This window comes from Andrographis paniculata, unplaced genomic scaffold, assembly GCF_009805555.1.
Source record: "Andrographis paniculata isolate CXL003 unplaced genomic scaffold, ASM980555v1 Contig37END, whole genome shotgun sequence".
In the NCBI taxonomy this organism is placed as follows: Eukaryota; Viridiplantae; Streptophyta; class Magnoliopsida; order Lamiales; family Acanthaceae; genus Andrographis; species Andrographis paniculata.
Window position 1 is genome coordinate 1,573,032 of NW_026137570.1, and position 20,482 is coordinate 1,593,513.

The 20,482-nt window shown below is 31.3% G+C and overlaps 3 protein-coding genes across 4 annotated transcripts; 2 read left to right on the forward strand and 1 right to left on the reverse strand.

The window, feature by feature from the left end:
• The first annotated feature begins 1,116 nt into the window (after window positions 1-1,116).
• On the forward strand, window positions 1,117-3,917 carry LOC127250607 (octanoyltransferase LIP2p2, chloroplastic-like). The gene is made up of 4 exons (XM_051273970.1): window positions 1,117-1,431; window positions 1,514-1,778; window positions 2,678-2,828; window positions 3,601-3,917. Exons 1-4 carry the CDS (start codon window positions 1,313-1,315, stop codon window positions 3,915-3,917), a joined length of 852 nt encoding a protein of 283 aa, XP_051129927.1. The 5' UTR covers window positions 1,117-1,312.
• On the forward strand, window positions 3,810-11,372 carry LOC127250608 (glutathione S-transferase T1-like). 2 transcript variants are annotated; one of them, XM_051273973.1, is made up of 7 exons: window positions 3,810-3,958; window positions 8,337-8,410; window positions 8,491-8,551; window positions 9,156-9,206; window positions 9,314-9,393; window positions 10,064-10,269; window positions 10,935-11,372. In XM_051273973.1, the coding sequence occupies exons 2-7, from the start codon at window positions 8,383-8,385 to the stop codon at window positions 11,127-11,129; spliced, it is 621 nt and encodes a 206-aa protein (XP_051129930.1). In that variant the 5' UTR covers window positions 3,810-3,958; window positions 8,337-8,382; the 3' UTR covers window positions 11,130-11,372. The 2 variants fall into 2 exon arrangements, with proteins under 2 accessions (XP_051129930.1, XP_051129929.1); XM_051273972.1 differs by lacking the exon at window positions 3,810-3,958 and adding an exon at window positions 6,204-6,356.
• A 2,123-nt stretch (window positions 11,373-13,495) lies between these two features.
• On the reverse strand, window positions 13,496-19,195 carry LOC127250695 (probable LRR receptor-like serine/threonine-protein kinase At1g63430). The gene is made up of 13 exons (XM_051274102.1): window positions 18,564-19,195; window positions 18,332-18,470; window positions 18,181-18,252; window positions 17,513-17,656; window positions 17,276-17,425; window positions 16,790-16,906; window positions 16,639-16,703; window positions 16,315-16,569; window positions 16,036-16,241; window positions 15,342-15,474; window positions 15,079-15,236; window positions 14,792-15,007; window positions 13,496-13,951 (listed from the first exon to the last, which is right to left on the reverse strand). The coding sequence occupies exons 1-13, from the start codon at window positions 18,649-18,651 to the stop codon at window positions 13,706-13,708; spliced, it is 1,989 nt and encodes a 662-aa protein (XP_051130059.1). The 5' UTR covers window positions 18,652-19,195; the 3' UTR covers window positions 13,496-13,705.
• Between the last annotated feature and the right edge of the window lie 1,287 nt (window positions 19,196-20,482).

Consider the following 20,482-nt stretch of genomic DNA (forward strand, 5'->3'; position numbering starts at 1 on the left):
TAAATGAAACTCTTAGAGTCGAACGGAAGTAGTATTAATTTATGATTACTTTTTTAAAAATAAAAAAAAATACTTTGAATTAAGACAAACAAAAATAGTAAAAAATTGTAACGGAGAGAGTGAAAATGATCCTTTCATTAATGAGATGAATTTAATGGTCTAAATTTTATAAATACAATTTAGGTCATGTTCGACCCTCAAACTTTATTTATTCAATTGTAATCCAATAAATACAGTTGCTAAAATATTTTTACTCTACCCACAACTCTATTTTTACTTAAAAAATATATTTTTTAAATATTCTTTAAAATATTTTTACTTCACCCACAACTATATTTTTATTTAAAAAGAATATTCTTTAAATATTATTTTTTATATACTCATTCCGTCTAAATTCAAAGTCGATATGTATTTATAAACTCAACAACTTCAAGATCATTTTTACATTATTAGGTCATTCTTATGGGATAATATTTTTTGTATTTATTACTCATTGAATAGCCATCCTTCATCTAGACTTACCAAAACAATTCAAACCGCTCGTTTGAATAACGATTTCGGTTATAGTTTATAAATCTTCGATTTCGATTTACAAACTACCGGCTACGGTTTGAACCGCTGATTTATATATATTTATTTCAATACTATTTTTCTTTTTCCTTTTTTTTAATTTAAATTTTATTTAAAAATAATTAATTTCAATATTGATTTTATTTAAATATATAGTTATTATTTATTTATTGTAAAAAAATTATATAAATAATAATTAATTAAATTTATATAATATAAAAATAATTAAATTAGTAAATAATTAAATTAAATTTTGAATTAAAACAAATAAAAATAAATTATAAAAAGTATTGATAATTATATAATAAAAAATATACAAAATATAAATATAAAAAATAATACTATTATTTACTATTAATTTATATCATTAATAATTATTTACTATTATAAGAAAAATAATCATAAACATACTATTATTATTATTATTATAAATACAGAATTTGCCCTAATATGTACTATTATTTCTTTTTTTTCTTCTTCTCTTTTCCAAACTGGTTCTGCTGCATGAAAAAAAAAAAAAAAAAAGGCCAAACCGCCGGTTCCAACCGAAAACCGGCGGTTTGAACCGGCGCGGGTCGAAACCGAACGGACAAGTCTACCTTCACCTTCGTTTGCTCCGCCGCCGCCGCTTTCCTGCTTATTTTGTTCACCGGAATATATGGAATACGAATTGGAAGCTAGAAGAATCTGTAATGGCATCACTGTCTTCCAATTTCATCCAATTGCATAGATAATATCGAAGATGTTACTGCCGCTGATTCCGATTTTGAATTCACTTCCATGGCGCTTGCAAAACCGACCCCAATTTCATCCTCGTGTTGTTAATTCAACTGTTTCTTCCAGCCCCAGCTCCAAACGAAGGTGATGATACCCAACCCTAATTTTATAGGTTTCGCTGTTCCTGATGGAACTTTCGACTTTTTTATTTTTTGGCGAACGCCAGATGCGATTTGTACGATTTGCACAAGGAGCTCGTTCCGTACGCCGAAGCCTGGGCATGGCAGAATGCTATTGTCGAAGAGAAGAAAAAACTAAATAAAAGCGATGAAGATTTTGCCGATTCTCTGATAATTCTTCAACACCATCCTGTTTACACTTTGGGCGCCGGAAGTTCTGAAGAATTTCTGAATTTCGATGCGAAGAGTTCTCCGTTTGATCTGTACCGTACTGAACGCGGCGGTGAAGTTACCTATCATGGCCCTGGTCAGGTATATTCAATCACCAGTGATAGATACAGTAGGTGTTTACTTCATTGATGTATGCTCTAATTGTGAGGATCGATCCAATTAACCTTAATTGAAGCTTAGGTTTTGCAATGAGAAGCATTTTTGTGATGATGAAGTGATATCCGAATTGGATTTTGATACTGAATTGGCAATTAGAAGTAGTTTTCCATGAATTGGAATTTGTTACATTTTTTATGATGATTTGATATTCAAATTGGATTTTGTTACTGATTTAGAAATGAGAAGCAACTTTCCCTGATAAATCGATTTTCGGATTGGAATTCGTTACATTTTCGATGATGAAATGATTTTCAAACTGGATTTTGTTACTGAATTAGCTATGAGAAGCAACTTTCCATAATGAATTCATTTTCAAATTAGAATTCATTACATTTTCAATGATGAATTGATATTCAAACTGGATTTTGTTACTGAATTAGCTATGAGAGCAACTTTCCATGATGAATACAATTTCAAATTAGAATTCGCTACATTTCCAATGATGAATTGATATTCAAACTGGATTTTGTTATTGAATTAGCAGTGATATGCAATTTTTCATGATGGATCGATTTTCGAACTGGAATTCATTACATTTCAATGATGAATGGATGTTCGAATTGGATTTTTAACTGAATTGGCAATAGGAGCATTTCTTGATGAAGAAATGGATATTTTGAATTGTATTTGGCAATAGAAGCAATTTTCAATGATAAATGGATACTCAAATTGGAATTTGTTCCTGACTTGGCAATAGAAGCATTTCTTGATGATGAATGGATATATGAGTTGGTTTTGGCTATAGAAGCAAATTCCGAGATGAATGGATGTTCGAATTAAATTTTAGTACTAACTTGGTATAATTGTTTGTTGTTTTGTAGCTAGTCCTGTATCCTATTCTCAACCTTAGGTATTACAAGATGGATCTGCATTGGTACCTGAGAGCACTCGAGGAGGTCATCATTCGTGCCTTGTCCTTCGAATTTGGGATTGAAGCTTCTCGTATTAACGGCTTGACTGGCGTTTGGGTTGGTATGTCTTGCATCCCAATAAAGCTATTTGCTTGAATTCGATGAATTTATGTTAGATTTCTTTGGTTTATTCAAAAGTATCGGCACCCATTTTCATAGAAGTTTCGTAAGTTTTGGAGTTTTAAAAAAGTTAGAAAATTGTTTATAACTCCTTTGTGGTTTCGAAATTTAGCTTAAATATCCCTTTTACTTTAAAAGTTGCATGACGTTCCCTTATACTTTAAAAAACATTGCATGAAACCCCTCTGTGGTTTCGAAATTTAGCGTGGATCTTCACTTTACTTTAAAAGTTCCTTGGCGATTTCTTATACTTTTAAAAATATTGTATGAAAACCCCGCCGTACAAAAAATATAGATAGAAAATTATCTTCTAATCGCACAATGCAGGTTTCATAACGGTGGGATTTCATTTAATGTTTTTTAAAGTATAAGGGAGTGTCATGTAAAAACATTATGTGAATAATAAAAAGTTAAAGTATTATATATAATATTTTGTGATAGAAAAAAAGGTATTTAACTCGATGTTTCTTGTAAAAAAGTTACATGAATAGTATCAAAAGTTCTAAAAGTATATGTGTCTTGTGGTAGACATTGACAATTTTTCATTGAACTTTTTTCTTTTTGGTTTCAAATTGAAAGACATCGAATTTTTTTTATCGGTTTGAAACTGGAGATATGGATTGCTTCTTCCTCAATAAATCATAGTATTTTTCTTTTTTAATTTTCTTTGAATCGATGTTTTTAGTTTATATTATGTTGTTGAATCCCTTCAGGCGAGCAGAAATTGGCGGCCGTTGGTATAAAAGTATCTCAGTGGATAACTTACCACGGCTTGGCATTGAATGTGACCACAGATACATCACCATTTCGGGATATAGTTCCATGTGGGATTCGGGATCGCCAAGTTGGCACCGTAAAGGGCCTTTTGAAAGAAAACTTCGGGCTCCCAGAAGATATACTTGCCATTAATGATAACCAATTGCTCGAGATTACTTATAAGTCACTAATTGATGCATTTTGTGAAGTTTTCCAGGTTGAGCTTCAAATGAAAAATTTGAAGAACTCTTTAGTTGCCGCGCCAATGAGCTAACGGAAGAGATCCACGACCGCAGCTTCAAAGGGTTGCATACGGTAAGTTGGTAATATAGTGTGTTTATCAATGTTTTTCGAAGTATTTTGGAGTTTTGGATTGTTTTGAGAGTAGTAGAAAGGTGATAGAAAATGGATTTGATGCGAGTTTTGGATATTATATTTATAAGGAAAAATAAGTGTTGGTTATTACCTCTCCGTCCCATATCTATCTATCTGTTTATTTTTTTGCATAAAGTTTTAGAAATATTAGTATTATATAGAAATGTAGTAAATATAAATGTAAAAAAGACTAAACCAACCTTATTAGTATTGTAAGATATAAAGTAATGACATTTGTATAATATATGATATATTGGAAGAATATTTGTAATGTTAAGTAAATAGTACATTTATTTTAAAAAAAATTGATACTTTGTTATGGGATGGACCAAAATGAAAAAATTGATAGTTAGTTAAGGAACGGAGGGAGTATATATTTTCGAACTATTTTGGAGTTTTGGATTGTATCAAGAGTAGTAGTAAGTTCATAGAAAATAGATTTGATGCTATTGTTTTGGATATACTTCTTACTTCCAAGAAGTAAATATCCATTTGTTTTTTGCACTTAATTTTAGAAATATTAATATTATATTGAGATATAGTAGGAATAAAGTAGAAATGACTAAAATAACTTTATTAGTACGTGTGATATAAAAGGTAATGACATTTGTGTAATATATGGTAAGTTGTAAGGGTATTTGTAATGTTAGGTAGATATTACTATTATTAAAAAAAAATAATAATACTTTGTTATGGGACGGACTAAAATGGAAAAATGGAGTTCGGTTGTGATTATTTTAGAAAGAAAACTGTCAGATGAATAATACCAAAATAAAATAAAATTGAAAGATAAGTGATTTGGGAAATTGTTGATGAATAAATTTTCCTTAATGGATTCTCTTCATGTATCGTGTTTGAGCTTTGTTGAATAATTCTTTTATGTAATATAAATATATTAAAACGATGTCGAATGATTCAAATTTAGAACATCGTAGAATGATGTTATGGTAAAATAATTACTATTAGATGCATCGTGTTTGAACGTCCATCATTAGTTTGATTTTATTTTATTTTATTTTATTTTATTTAAGAGAATAGTCATTAGCTTGACTTTTTTTTGTTTCAGAAATCATTTGGGATTTTGTATTACATTAAAAAAAATTATTTGTTAGTGAAATGTGAAAGATGTTTTGATATTTTTGTCCCTTGAATTTACGTAAAAAATAATTGTATATTTAATAATATGTTTATAATTTAGGTAAAAAATTAAAAGTATTTTGTTATTGATGTATAATTATTTTTATTAAAATAAAAAATAAATACTTTGGAATGAGATTTACAAAAATGATAATTTAAGACTTTTAAGTTGAAAGAGAAAGTATTACTCCACCTGTCCATAAAGGATAAATTATATAACATCCTTTTGTGTTTTTAGTAAAAATGTACAAAACACTCTATATTTTATTTATTGCATGAAACTTTCTTGTGTTAATGTAAAGTTTGTATGAAACACCCTCTTTATCCAAAATTGATGTTCGTGTCTACATAAAGACCTAAATTACGCAAATTTTATATAAATAAAAAATGTAAAATATGTTAAATAATTTTTTTGAATAAAATAAATAAATAAATAATTAATTAATTCTTCATTTTATACTTTTTAATGACACATTGTTATCTGATTTTTACAAAAATTGTAAAAATAAATTATTGGTCAATTATTTATTTATTTATTTTATTAAAAAATTATTTAAAATATTTTTTATTTTTTATTTTTATAAAACTTGCATAATTTAGGTCTTTATTTAGTTTCTAACATCAATTTTGAACAATAAGGGTGTTTCGTGGAAAATTTACATTAACTAACACAAGGGATTTCATGCAACAAATAAAATACAGTGTATTTTATGCATTTTCACTAAAATACAAGTGAATGTTATATAATTTACCCAAAAATAAATGAAACTTCAAATTCGGGACGAATGTAGTATTTAAAGTCCAAGGAAGAAAAATTCAAATCCCAACATTGACGTGGAAAGGACACGTTAAGTCATCACCATTAAAACTGGACTTTTCAAACTGTCTGCTCGCATCTTCTTCTTCTTCTTGCAGTCTCTCTATCTCCTATAAATATAGATACAGATATATATATATATATCATCATCGAAGTAGAGAGAGAGAGAGAGAGAGAGAGAGAGAGAGAGAGAGAGAGAGGGAGAGGGAGAGAGAGAGAGAGAGAGAGAGAGAGAGAGAGAGAGGGAGAGGGAGAGGGAGAGGGAGAGGGAGAGAGAGAGAGAGAGGGGGGGAGAGGGGGAGAGAGAGAGAGAATGGGGGATGAAGTGAAATTGTATGTGGATCACATGTCACAACCTTCACGAGCACTAATCATCTTCTGCAAGTAAGTTAAGTTGCTTTTATGGGTGTGTTTGTTTGGGGGTTTGGATTTTGGATTGGGATTTGAATAGTAAAAATTTTGAATTTGAATAGTTGTATGATGTGATATAAATAAGTGTTGATGTGATATTTTGAATGTAAAATTGATTTTTAGTATAATATAAAAAATAAAAAATAGGTGTTTGATTTGATGTTTTTGGGGGGAAAAAATTGGATGAATAGTGTAAATCCTCCAAAGTCCTTCAAACAAACACACCCATATGTATCTATGTATTATTGAAGTTGCGTAGGTAACTACGGACACTTTTGGAGTTTATAATTAAAAAATAATACTACTTTCGTCTCGTTTTAGAGTTCATTTGCTTTCGCGTATCGATTTTCGAATATTAATTATTATATCAAAATATAGTACAAATTAAAAAAAAATTACAAAAATATTTTTATTAGTACCTTGTAATACTAATAGAATGATATTTATACAAAAAAAAAAATTATACAAATATAAAGATATTTTTAATGTTAAGTACAATGACGCAAAAGGTAAATGTGACCTTAGAGGCGGACGGAGGGAGTAATATTTTATTGATTAGTAAAAGTGGGTAAAAATATTTGAGAATTTAATATTATTATATTCTCTCAATCCCATATTTATGTATCCGTTTACTTTTTGCATGAAATTTTAGAAATATTAGTAATATTGAAATATAGTAGGAATGAAGTAGAAACGACTAAAATAACCTTATTAGTATTATGTGATATAAAAGTAACGATATTTGTGTAATATATTATAAGTTGTAAATGTATTTCTAATGTTGGATAAATAGAACAATTATTAAAAAATAAAATGAATATTTTTTCACGGGACGACCCAAAATTAAAAAAAAAAAAAAAATTTATTAAAGGACGGGCGAAGTATTTGAAAAAATAAATTAATATTTAATTAATATTTTTTATTTAATAATTATTTATAATAAATATCATTAAGTTTATTATAATTTTTATTTATTTTTTAAATTATTAACTAAAATATTAAAAATAATTTTACCTATCTTTTTATTTTTTTTAATCCTCGTGGAGAGACATATGAGTTGAATATGATAGAAGGAGAGAGTAATTTATGTAGTACTATATGAATTTTATATAATATTCTTACGTAAGTGAATTAGATTTGTGAAATAATAATTTTATATGACATTTTATTTTATTTTAAAAAATATATTATATTTTTATTAAAAATTATTGAAACTTAAATAAATAACAACCTAAACTATTAGAACCATTTTATTGTAAGTTTAGAATGTAGTTGCTTCGTTTAGACAAACAAATTTTGAAAATTTTGAAGTTTTCTAAATTTAAAAATAATAAAAATTAATATTTTATACAGTGTATAATAAAGATATAATTAATGAAAATAATTATAGTATAATAAAAATAATTTTAAATTAAAATTAAGATAAATAATTATTCTAATTAAAATTAAAAAATATATAAATTAAAAATTTTTGAAATCTATATGTATCTGATTACGTCTACATCATACATAGAGTGCCCAAGCGCTAAAAATAAAATTAAAAAGTGTATAGTTGTTTAAAAAAAAATAATAGAATAAGTAAGACAGATATAAATAGAAAGGTGGACGCATTATAGAGTTTAATAATTTTGGAAATTTTTATAAATAGTACTCTCTCTGTCTCATATTTATATATCTATTTTTTTTAAAGAGTTTTAGAAATATTAGTATTATATTGAGATAAAGTATAATATATTGTAAATTGAAAGAGTATTTATAATGTTAAGTAAATAGTACAATTACTAAAAAATGAAATGGATACTATGTTACGGGACGAAAAAAAAAAAAAAAAATTGTTAAAGAAACTGATGATGTAAAAAATTAAATATTTGATATAATATTTAAAATAAATAAATAAATAAATAAATATCTAATATAGCATTAAAAAGTATATATTGTGTTAATTAATTGAAGGGCAAATGGAATAGAGTTTGAGGAGGTCAAAATTGAGATTGTAAAGATGCAGCATCGCTCCCCTCATTTTGCAGGTTCATTATAAAAATATTTTTATTTTTTTATTTAATTTTATTTTAATAATAAATATTTAATTAATTTTATTTTGATCCAGAAATTAATCCCATGAGAAAAGTTCCAGCACTTGTTCACGGTGATTTCAAGCTCTTTGAAAGGTGCCATTATCTTAACTTTTATATATATATATATATATATATATTCATTTACTTTTGTTACATAAATTTGAAAATATTAATATATATCGTACAATTCATTTTAATTTAAATAATATTTTAATATAATTTTAATTAAGATATAAAAATCTTTTAAAAATAAATTAATTTTGGTCATAATATAAATAAAACGTATCAATTTTGGTCTAAATATAAAAAATAATTAATTTTAGTTCTATTATAAACAATTTTAAACAATTTTGGTTCTATCGTTTAAAAAAACAAACAAACATTGCTGACGTGAACGTAATGAAGTTGACGTGATAACTGATTTTGAATTATAATGTTATTAATTGATGAGTTTTTATATAAAGATCAAAATTGATATATTTTAATTATATTGGGACCAAATATATTTTTTTCTGGGTATTTTATTATTTGTGCGAAGATTATTGTTTATTATATTAGAAAATAAATTTATTAATGATTAATGTTTATGAAACTTAAACACGCTTTTGGTGTTTCGTTTAGATTAAGGCGTTGTTTCCTTATAAGTTATAACCAAACGCGTGTTTTATAACGGATGTATGTCGTGTTTGGCTGGCAGTCACGCTATTCTTATTTACCTCGCATCTACCTTCGGCGTTGCTGATCACTGGTATACACTTATTCCCTCTTTTCATTTTTTGGCTTTATCTTTTTATCAAACACGTCCCTGACAGCTGTATATATATATATATATATATTGTGCGCGTGCTTTTCCAGGTATCCAGCTGACATTCGAAAGAGAGCCAAAATTCACGCAATCCTCGACTGGCACCACGCAAATCTCCGCCGTGGCTCAGGTAACTACGCAATTGAGCGGATAACGGATTCTATTTCGAATTTTGTAGAAATGTTTGCAGTTTCAATTCGCTAGCTTCTGTTAATAGCTGCGTGACGGATTACGAACAGTGTTCGAATGATTTTTGTTGAAATGCCGGCCTCTGTTAATTAAAATTTCGAATTCTAATTCAAGTTCTAATTCAAATTTCGGAGAAATATGTGCAGTTTCAATTTACTTACTGCAGTTAATGGCTGCGTGACGGATTATTAACATTGGTACGAATGATTTTTGTAAAAATGCCTGCCTCTGTTAATTCAAAATTCGAATTCTAAAGTTCTAATTCAAATTTCAGAGAAATGTGTGCAGTACAGTTTCAATTTGCTAGCTGCAGTTAATTGCTGCATGACGGATTACAAACAGCGTTAATCGAACGATTTTTGTTAATGCCTGCGTCTGTTAATCCGAATTCGAATTCTAATTCAAATTTCTGAGAAATGTTTGCAGCTTCAATTTCCTAGCTGCAGTTAAATGCTGCGTACAGTGTTAATCGAACGATTTTTGTTGAAAATCAAATTTCAGAGAAGTGTCTGCAGTTTCAATTTCCTAGCTGTTAGTTAATTGCTGCGTGGCGGATTTACAAACACTGTTAGTGTTAATCGAACGATTTTTGTTGAAATGCTTGCCTCTAGTCGGACAGCTCTTCTACACGAGCCTCGCCGTGGCGTACGGCCTGCCGCTCGATCTGAAAGCCGCCGCCAAAAGCGAGGAGCTCCTGTCGGCGTCTCTCGCCTTCATCGAGAAGCATTTGCTCGAGGAGGACAAGCCTTTTTTGGCGGGAAATTCTCAGCCGTCGATCGCGGATCTGTCCCTGGCCTGCGAGATTATGCAGCTTGAGGTATTTTTTTTTTAGTAAATTTATTAATATTAAATATATTTACAAACAATTTTAAGGACCCATCTTTAAGTGAAAATGAATAAAACTCTTAGCATTTTATTTATAAGGTAAATTCTTTTATATTAATATAAAATTGGTATAGAACACGTATATTTTATACAAATAAAAAAATAAATATATTCGATATTTATTTTTTAATATAATAAATAAGTAAATAATCAATTAATTTACTATTTTATAATTTTTTAAGATAAATTCTGATTTTTAAAAAATTATAAAAATGAATTATTGATCAGTTATTTATTTATTTATTTATTTTATTAAAAAAAATCATCTAAAATATTTTACCTCTTTTGATTGTATAAAAATTGCATAATTTAGGTCTGTATTTACAATCAAATATCAATTTCGGACGAAGAAAGTGTTATTTGCAAACTATACATTAATACAAAGATGTTTCACGTAATAAATAAAATATATTGTGTTTTGTGCATTTTTATTAGGTGTTATATAACTTACCATATTTCTAATAAACTTCATGATTTCTTTAAAAACAAGTCTAAAATTTCAAATATTTTTAAAATTTTCATCGAAAGTTTTGTAAATTTATATGAAACCAAAATTTGATACCTTGTTAGAATTAAACGGTATTTCTTGCAACTCAGGCCGGAGACGATGAGGATCTTGAACGGATTTTGAGGCCGCATAAGAAGATACTCAAATGGTTGGAGGATACCAAGAATGAAATAGCACCTTACTTTGAACAAGTTCACGATTCAATCATTCCTATAACCAAAGAGATGAACAAACACCTCAGATCACAAGGTATGGCTAAACTCAAATTAAATACCGAAAATTGAAGCAAAAGCATGCATGCATGAACACACCGCGTAGAATAATTGAAATCGAAATTTGTGTCGTGTTTAAATTTTTTGAATGAATTATAATAATGATATGTTGGTGTTCTATGAATATAATGTTGTTGATAGTTATAAGATATAAAAGAATATATAGTTGGTTGCCATATATTATAGCATCCAAATTTAAAGGTGTTCAATTTACTTGAGAATATGATCGGGCAATAAATTTGTAGCCTTTCTTCATTTTATATTCTTTTATTAATGAGTCGTGTTTTAATTCTATAAACATAATTGTTGTTACACATTCAAGATCAATATGCCATATATATACAAGAAACACACGAATTAAACCAAATGACTTAAAGAATCTTTTATTAAACGAAAGCATATGTTCGGACTCAGGTTATCCAATCTAAAATTGATCCTAACACCCACTGTAATGCACAATAACAACTCAAACACAACCGACATCCACGGAAACGCAACAAACATGCGAACCAGACCACGATCTAACGAAAACACAAACGATTTAAGCCTAACCCTTCGCAACAGACAATTTAATCAATACACTGTAAATGAATGCTCGAAACCGTAAATCGAACCGAGGAACAGCCTCAGCACAGGCTGCTTATCAAGGAGCTCAGTCGAACCAGTCGAATCGCCGGTAAGATCACCGGAGAGGACTCAAGGAAGATCGCAGGAAACCGTCGTCGCGATTAGGGCTTCTAGAGAGAAGATTTGAGAGTTGGGGAGAAAGAATACGCAAGAGTGAATGAGAGTCTGGGTGTCTCCCTCAAACCGGGCCCCCTGCCCCTTTATATATAAGCCACTGAACCGGACCGGGTTCGATTCAGCTGTGGACCGCCGGTTTCACAGAAGACCGGATCTGGTTCGGGTTACAGGATCCGGGTTTCGGGTTGTGCGGGTTTGTGCATTACCGGCCTCACTGGTCATTGGCAAAAAAAAAAAAAAAAACTCCACAATAATTAATCCAATATATAACTAACATATAGCTAGTACAACATATGATGAGTTATAATACTCTATCCGTCCGCCTCAAATGGTCACATTTACTTCTTACATTATTGTACTTAACATTAAAAATATTTTTAATTTGTATAATTTTTTGTACAAATGTCATTCTATTAATATTATAAAGACACTAATAGAAGTACTTTTACAATATTTTCTTAATCTGTAGCACATTTTGATATAATAATTAATATTCAAAAATCAACATGCAAAACATAAATGAGACCCTTAGAGCCGGACGGAGGTAGTATAATATACATTTCTCATAAATATGCTGATTAATCTATAAATATATGTTGATTACCTATATAGTATGGTGATCTGGTCAAATCAACACCATATTGACTTGACCGGATGAACAATTGATCGTTAACTATTTGAGCTACAAATTCCAATATATTGTTGTAGCTTCATTTATTATACTCGTTTCGTTCACGAAAAGTGTCCATGTGAGCTGCACATGAATTTTAATGAATATAATATTATATTTGTTGATTATAACATAAAATAAGAGTATTTTGAAATTCGAAAAGTACATATTCATTCAATATATAAATAAAAGTGGTTATTGTATTAACTTGAACAAATTATCATGAGTTTAAGTAGAGCCGACAAAAATTGACCCGACACGAAATAGTTGGATTTGAATCAAAGATTTCAACCCGATTATGTATACGGGTTGACACAAACCCGACACGATAATAAACGGGTCGGGTTAGGGTTGAGACTCTCAACTCGAACTCGACACGACAACCCAATTATAATATATTAATATTGATTAATAGATTTATTATATATATAAAATAATCATAATTTAATAATTTTTTTATAAATTAATTTAAACTAAGTTCAATTTTAAACAATTCAACTTAATTTACGCTTAAACCAATAAAAATTAACATAACATGACAACAAAACAAAAAATTATTTAATTTGAATCAACAAATTAGACTTAATTATGTATACGGGTCAACACGAGTCAACCCGAACCCGACACGATAATAAACGGGTTAACACGAACTCGACACAATAATAAACGGGTCAGATTAGGATTAAGTAATTTAACCCGTTTAAAGTATTCAACCCGACACAAATTGACCCATTGCCGACTTTAATTTTAAATATATATATTTTTATTTCACGTAGTTGTCATATTAGATAGAAATATATATATATATTGTATAAGTATATTTCTATAATATATATAAAAAATATACTATGTATTATATTTATATTATTATATTAATATAAATTATAAATTATCCGCTTTTATATAATAGATCGTACTTTTATACTTAAACAATTCAACACAAACTATTCATAAAAGTCGACAATGAAGCGCGTAATACCATCAACCACACTTTCACCGGTCGCGATCGCACAAAAACACCATCGACAAATTTTCTGTTCTTACATCAAACGCCATTTACAAGATCTCGAGAGTTGCCTCTGCATTCCCAAGAGATCGCCGAGATTCACAAAGAAAAATAACAAGTACCAAAAAAAAAAAAAAACCATTAGCGCGCCTACACGTTCCCGGCTCGCTACGAGGACAGCGCGAGCTCAGCCCAAGCCAAAGACGACGACTTAATCTCGGCAGCTACCGACGTCTCGATCCCACATTCGAGCATGTCGCACATATTGCTCACCGACATCCTCGTGCTCGTGCTCGGATGTAGGCATAGATTCACGACATCGCATATCAACTTCAGGTCTTCGTATCTGAAGTGCTTCAGATCGGGATCCACCACGTACGACAAAACTTCCGGCACCTCCAAGAATTCCTTCGCCTGCGCCATTTAGACTATGAAAATTAGAAGAAAAAAAAATCGATGTCTATATATATATACACATATAAGCGAAATTATTTATAACACACTTATAGTTTGAAAAGTCGGTCACAATTTTTCCTATGATTTAGAAACTGAATGAAACTTCATCATATTTTAAAAAATATTGTAAAGAATCCCTTAGAAATGAAGCGAAACTCTTTCGTATTTCCAAAATATTGCATATAAACTCCTAAAAAAGATTTTGTGCAATATTTTTTAAAACACAAGGGAGTTTCGTGTGTGTGTGTATATATATATACATATAAGCAAAATTATTTAAAACCCACTTATAGTTTGGAAATCGTGCACAATTTCCCCCGTGATTTAGATACCGCATAAAACTCGTCATATTCTAGAAAATATTGCACAGAATCCCTTAAAAATTACGCAAAACTCCTCTGAATTTCCAAAATATTGCACATAAACTCCTAAAAAGAGATTTTGTGCAATATTTTCTAAAATTCGAAGGAGTTTCGTATATATATACATATAAGCAAAATTATTTATAACACACTTGTAGTTTGAAAAGTCGTGCAAAATTTCCCCCGTGATTTAGAAATTGCATAAAGCTTCATCATATTAAAAAATATTGCACAGAATCCATTGAAAATTACGCGAAACTCCTCCGTATCTCCAAAATATTGCACATAAACCCATAAAAAGAAATTTTGTGCAATATTTTCTATAACACGAAAGAGTTTCATATCAAATCACAGGTAAACTATAAGCAATTTTGCCTATATGTGTATGTATATATGTATGTATATATATATATATATTTATGGCGATCGATTGTACCCATTCGACCAAGCATCCTTTATTCTTGCAAAACGGAGGTCTTCCGCTGACGATTTCGAGCAAGAGAATCCCAAAAGCGTACGTGTTTCCCTGTATGTCAAGACATCGCCCTTCCAAGTGTTTCGGAAGTACGCAGTCGGCACCTTCATTGCTTACGGTGCCCGAGCTTTTCTCCGACCGGGAAATGATCGTCTTCCAGCATTCGAAATCGACAAGCTGCGCCAGAGAGCAGAAAGTAATCAATCGTCGAATAAAATTCACGCAACAAACAGATCTTCGTAACGAACCTTCGGAGAAAAATCGTCGGTTAAGTAAACAGAACTAGAGTTCAGTTCGGATATCGTAAACGGGGGCTCGAGTTCCGTGTGAAGGTACTTTAATCCCCGAGCAATCCCGACAATAATTTTCATTCGCCGTGTCCAAGAGAATTGGCATCCTTCGCCATCTGTACAAGAGTTCATCTTAAAAGAGATTAGATATGTATCTCCGAGTTCGAAAAAAAACGGACGGGATTATATCACGACAATAAGGCTGGGAATTCGCAGCATACAGTGAAGGTGCTCGTAGAGCGTCCCGTTCGACGCATACTCAAAAACCAACATCCTCGTGAACGGAATGCTCTCTCGGCAATACCCGAGCAATCTTCCGACGTTCACGTGATCTAATCTCGCCAAATCTGCTACCTAGACAACAGTGAATTAAAAAAATACGACGCATAATGCTCGATTCGAGCAAAACGAGCTACCAACTTAAAAACGAAATAATCAACTACTACAATAGACACATTTTACGATTTTGGATGTAAAAAAAAACAATTTTCTCCCGAACTCATAAATAAACAATCAAGTAGAATCGGATCAAAATTAATCAAATATCACAAATAATATGAATATTTAAAGCATGCGATTTCTGACTATCAATATAATAGACACATTTCACGATTTAGGATGTAAAATAACAATACACATGTAATCTTACTCGGTAAGTCTAAACCTACAATATTCATAAAATATCGTATCATTTCACGTAAAAATACCAAAGTACCACTTTCAAGATACATTCTTCACTAGATGTGAATCCTTACCGTCTAAGGGTATTTTAGTCTTTACACATTTACGCTACGATAAATGCATCTATTCATCGATAGAAGAAGTACAATTTTACATCTATTTCGACATTTTCACAACACCATATTACTTAACTTCGTGATCTAAAAAATTTAAGCTATCGAAAAAATCGAATACCTCTTTTTGAAAATAAAGCTCGAGGTATGGAGTCCAGTTCTCTTCTTTGATGCAAAGTGATATCACGGCAATCTCGGGTCCGCCTTTTAGGGTACCTTTATAAACCAAGCTGTCGGGAGAGGATCCGATGATGTTGCTGAAATCTTCACACGCAACTTCGAGTTCTTCCCGATCGTATCTCACGACGTCCTTCAGCACTTCCGAGTCTGCGAAATGCTTTCGGTTAGTCGGAAACGGTAAACATTTAAAAGGAAATCAAATGATTGTCTCGGCACTAACCGACTCGAATTGCCATATAGTCCTTCGAGCTCGAGGACTTCTTCCACGGGATAATGATCGAAGGATTTCTCTTCCACTTCTTTGAAGCCGTCAAGAGTGCAACGAGAAAGACCACCCCGACGAGAAGTCCCGTCGTAATTTCTAAGGCCAAAAGCCACGGGGGTTTATTAGAATTGGCCGGATTCCGCGAAACGTCGTCGGCGGGCATGTGTTTTGCGTTGATCTCGGAGTGAGCTTTCGCGGACGGCACAGAAACTGCAAATGAAATTCCGTGATTACCAAATCGAATTGATCACAATAATGGGAATGAGGAGATGAACCTACCGCATTGCGTAGCTGAACGCTGCCGAACGTCTTTTTCTCGAAGGCAATTGCCCTGAAAACTCGATCTTTATACCGAAATCAAAGTTAATTATATTAACGAAAACTATAGCCGAAAAATTAACGAATGCGAAGAAAGTACGTAAAATAATACCTCGGAAGATAGCCCAAGCACTTGGGAATGCTTCCGACCAAAAAGTTGAATGAGAAATCGGCAACTTTTAGTTGGGAAAGTCGACAAATGCCCATGAGATTTCCGGTCGAAGAATACCTAATGCAGTTTAGTAGGAAGAGACCTTAGAACAAAGAATCCATTATGTTACAAGTCGACGACAAATATATATATATATATATATACCCTTCAAACTTTTAGGACAACATTACAAATGAGAATCGAACCCGACAAAAACATTAAGATTTCATACTCAAGCCAATTCAAATAATTGGGTAAAGAAACAGTTCATCGAAACTTCGATTTCACCCTTTGCCAAATCACAGCAAATTTTAGTCGGTAACGAAAAAAGTTATAGTGGGATCAAAGCTCAAGTTAAAATTAACGGCGTGAAAGGCAATCAAGTTCAGCTAAATCATATTACCGACGGAAAAAAAAAAAAAGCGTCAATTTCAAGTAATTCCTCACATTCCATCCATGTTCGAAGGATAATCCGAGCTGTTCGCAGCAGGCATCATCCCAATCAGCCTATTCCTGTCGAGACGAAGCTCCTGAAGGCTTTTCAAATTCCCGAGCTCGGACGGCAACCTTCCAGTCAACCCATTCGATTCAAGATTACTGCACACAGTTTCAATATATAAGAATTACGACAAAGATTGAACACAAAAGAACTTTAAAAATAGCGCAAGAATATCGGCTACTAACATTTTCACAATGCTGCTCAAGTTCCCGATCTCGGGAGGGATCGGTCCCGTCAGCTGGTTTGAGCTCAAATCCAATACTCTAAGGCTTTTCAACGTCCCAATTTCCTTCGGGATTGTGCCTATCAACAAATTACCGTGCAAAATCCTGCCCGTCCACCCGTATTTATACACAATCAGGCTATGTAATAAACTTCATTTGAAACCAAATTGTCGACAAATTCAAAAACACTCACAATTGTTGTAAGTAATCATACACAATCGGCCTACATAACAAACTACATTTGAAAGAAAATCTTCGACAAATCCAAATCCTAAAACACTCACAATTCTTGCAAGTATCATACATAATAAACTACATTCGAAACCAAATCTTCGACAAATCCAAATTGAAAAACACTCACAATTCTTGCAAGTAAGCATAATACACAATCATCTCTACATAATAAACTACATTCGAAATCAAATCCTCGACAAATCCAAATCCAAAAACACTCATAATTCTTGCAACTAATCAATCATACACAATCAGCCTACACAATGAACTACATTCAAAACCAAATTTGTCGACGGAATCCCAAAACACTCACAATTCTTGCAAGTAATCATTTACAATCTGCCCTACACAATAAACTACATTCGAAACTCATAGGAGAAACCAAAAAAACTCACAATTCTTGCAAATTTGAGAGACGGCTCAGCTCCGGCGCAATGAAACCCTTCAAAGACTCCCCGGAAATGTTCCTGCAAAGATTCAATTCCCAAATTCATCAACAGCTGCTCCATGGTAATGATTAGCCACAGAATCAACAGATAGTCTTACATCTTTACAACATAATCTCCATTTACCGAACAGCCAATTCCAGACCATCCACAAGGCTCTGGATCGACAGGATCCCAATCGGACAGCACCATTGTCGGATCTTCGATAATAGCTCGTTTGAATGAAATCAAAGCATTAACTGCAAGAAAAATGAACAGAAATCAAGCCACATTGTAGTCGATTTCGAGGAGTGATTCGAGAATAGAAAATCTGGTGAATCGGTAGAACATACTTTCGTCTCTGGGGAAGAGACTGCAGTCGACGAGAAGAAGCCCTAAATTGAGCAGAAGAAGTAGAAAATAAGAAGCCACAGATCTCATGTTTCTTCAACACTCGATCAAATGATTAAAATCCCATCGACGAATAAAGCAGTTTCGAAGAAACGAAGAATGAATAAATTAAAGAATCTTAACCACCAAGCCAAAATTGGAGAGCTAAAACGAGCAGCAAAAAAAATCCCCAAATACCGAAAGTTCAAATGTCGTTTACCCTAAACAGAAACTTAAAAAAAAAAAAAAAAAAAAAAAAAATCGAAACGAAGAACAGTAGCGAGCTCAAACTGCAAATCTGGAAGAATTCCGAAGATAGCGCAGAATGAGGAATCCTTTGAGAGAGAGAGTAACAGAAGAAGAAGAAGAAGAACAGCAAAATGAGGATAGAATTGAAATGGGGGAAAGCAACCAATTTCTTCACGAACACCAGCTGCACTCCACGCGATAAAGGGCGTTCGATTGGAATGTTTCGTTGGCTTGTACTGGCTGGCGGTTTCGCGTCGAATAAAAAAATTTCAACTCGGCATTGCAGTGGGTGAATCTTGATTCTTGCACCAGGGAAGAAAATTTTCGAATTGGGGGTTTAGTGGCGTAACAGCTTATGCTTAAGCTAATGATTGTAATCATGGCGGATTTATGGTTTTTGAGAGATCCCGGGACTCTCTCTAGAAATAGATCTACACCGTCTGTCTGTTGGTCGGGAGGGAGTAGATGCGTCTGGCGTTTGAGTCCCGGACCTTCTGTATTAACTTGCTCTGCAACTATTAAATTTACGCTGAATTTAACCACTTTATTTATAAACTGAAATTTAAACAATTAAGCGTGTTTCGCTGCAAGATTTAATTTTGGATTTTGGTTTTAAATTTTCGCTTCATCCCATAATTAAATATATATATATTTTTTTTACAGGGTTAAAATAACCTTATTAATATATATGATATAAAGGTAATGATATTTGTGTAATATATCGTAAGTTCCAAGGGTATTTGTAATGTTAAGTAGATAATGCAGTTATTAAAAAAAAAATAGATACTATGAGACGAACTAAAATGAAAAAATAATACTTTATTATAAAAAGGAAAAATATCAACAATTTTAAATTAAAATCATTGTTTCATATCATATAAATATATATTAAAATAATATTTTGAATGAAAATTTAATTTTAATGTAATATAATAAATAAAAAATAATTTTTAAATTTAATATTTTTTAAATAAATAAATTATAATTAAATTGAAAAACAAATCACACACAATCATTTCAAAAGTTTTCTAAATTTAAAATTAAAATATAAGCCAGTATTTATGCTTTTCCATTTTTAACCCGCCGTAGAGGCAATTATAGGTGTTTCATCAGGGGCAAATATGGAATTTCATGTGAGGGACGAAGGTTCCACGAAGCATGGCATGACGCCGGGCCGCCGGTAGTGATCATATCGTGCGCTCTTATTGTTGGCGCACGTTAGCAGCGCCGCGCGGGAATAGTGTGGTTGTGCGCTGTCTCGCGATATATGAATCTCCGTCAAAATCTCGCGATATGAGAAAATTAGGAATAGTGAAAAGGTGAAGACAAAATGGCAGCTGCACAGCTGTTAAACACATACTTAAAATTAATTGCCTATAAATTTAGCTTAATTAATTGAGATCTCACTTTAATTACTCTTATTAGGCCATTTAATCACTTTATTAGAGTATGTTTTTTGGATAATAAATAATTAATAATATATTAGTAAAAATAATTATTATATATTAAAATAATTATATATTTTAATTAAAATTAAGAAATTATAAATTATAAAATGTAAATTGTAAAATGTGATTAATACGTATAATTATTTTTCAATAAATAAAAAAGACAAATTATGTAGGACGAAAGA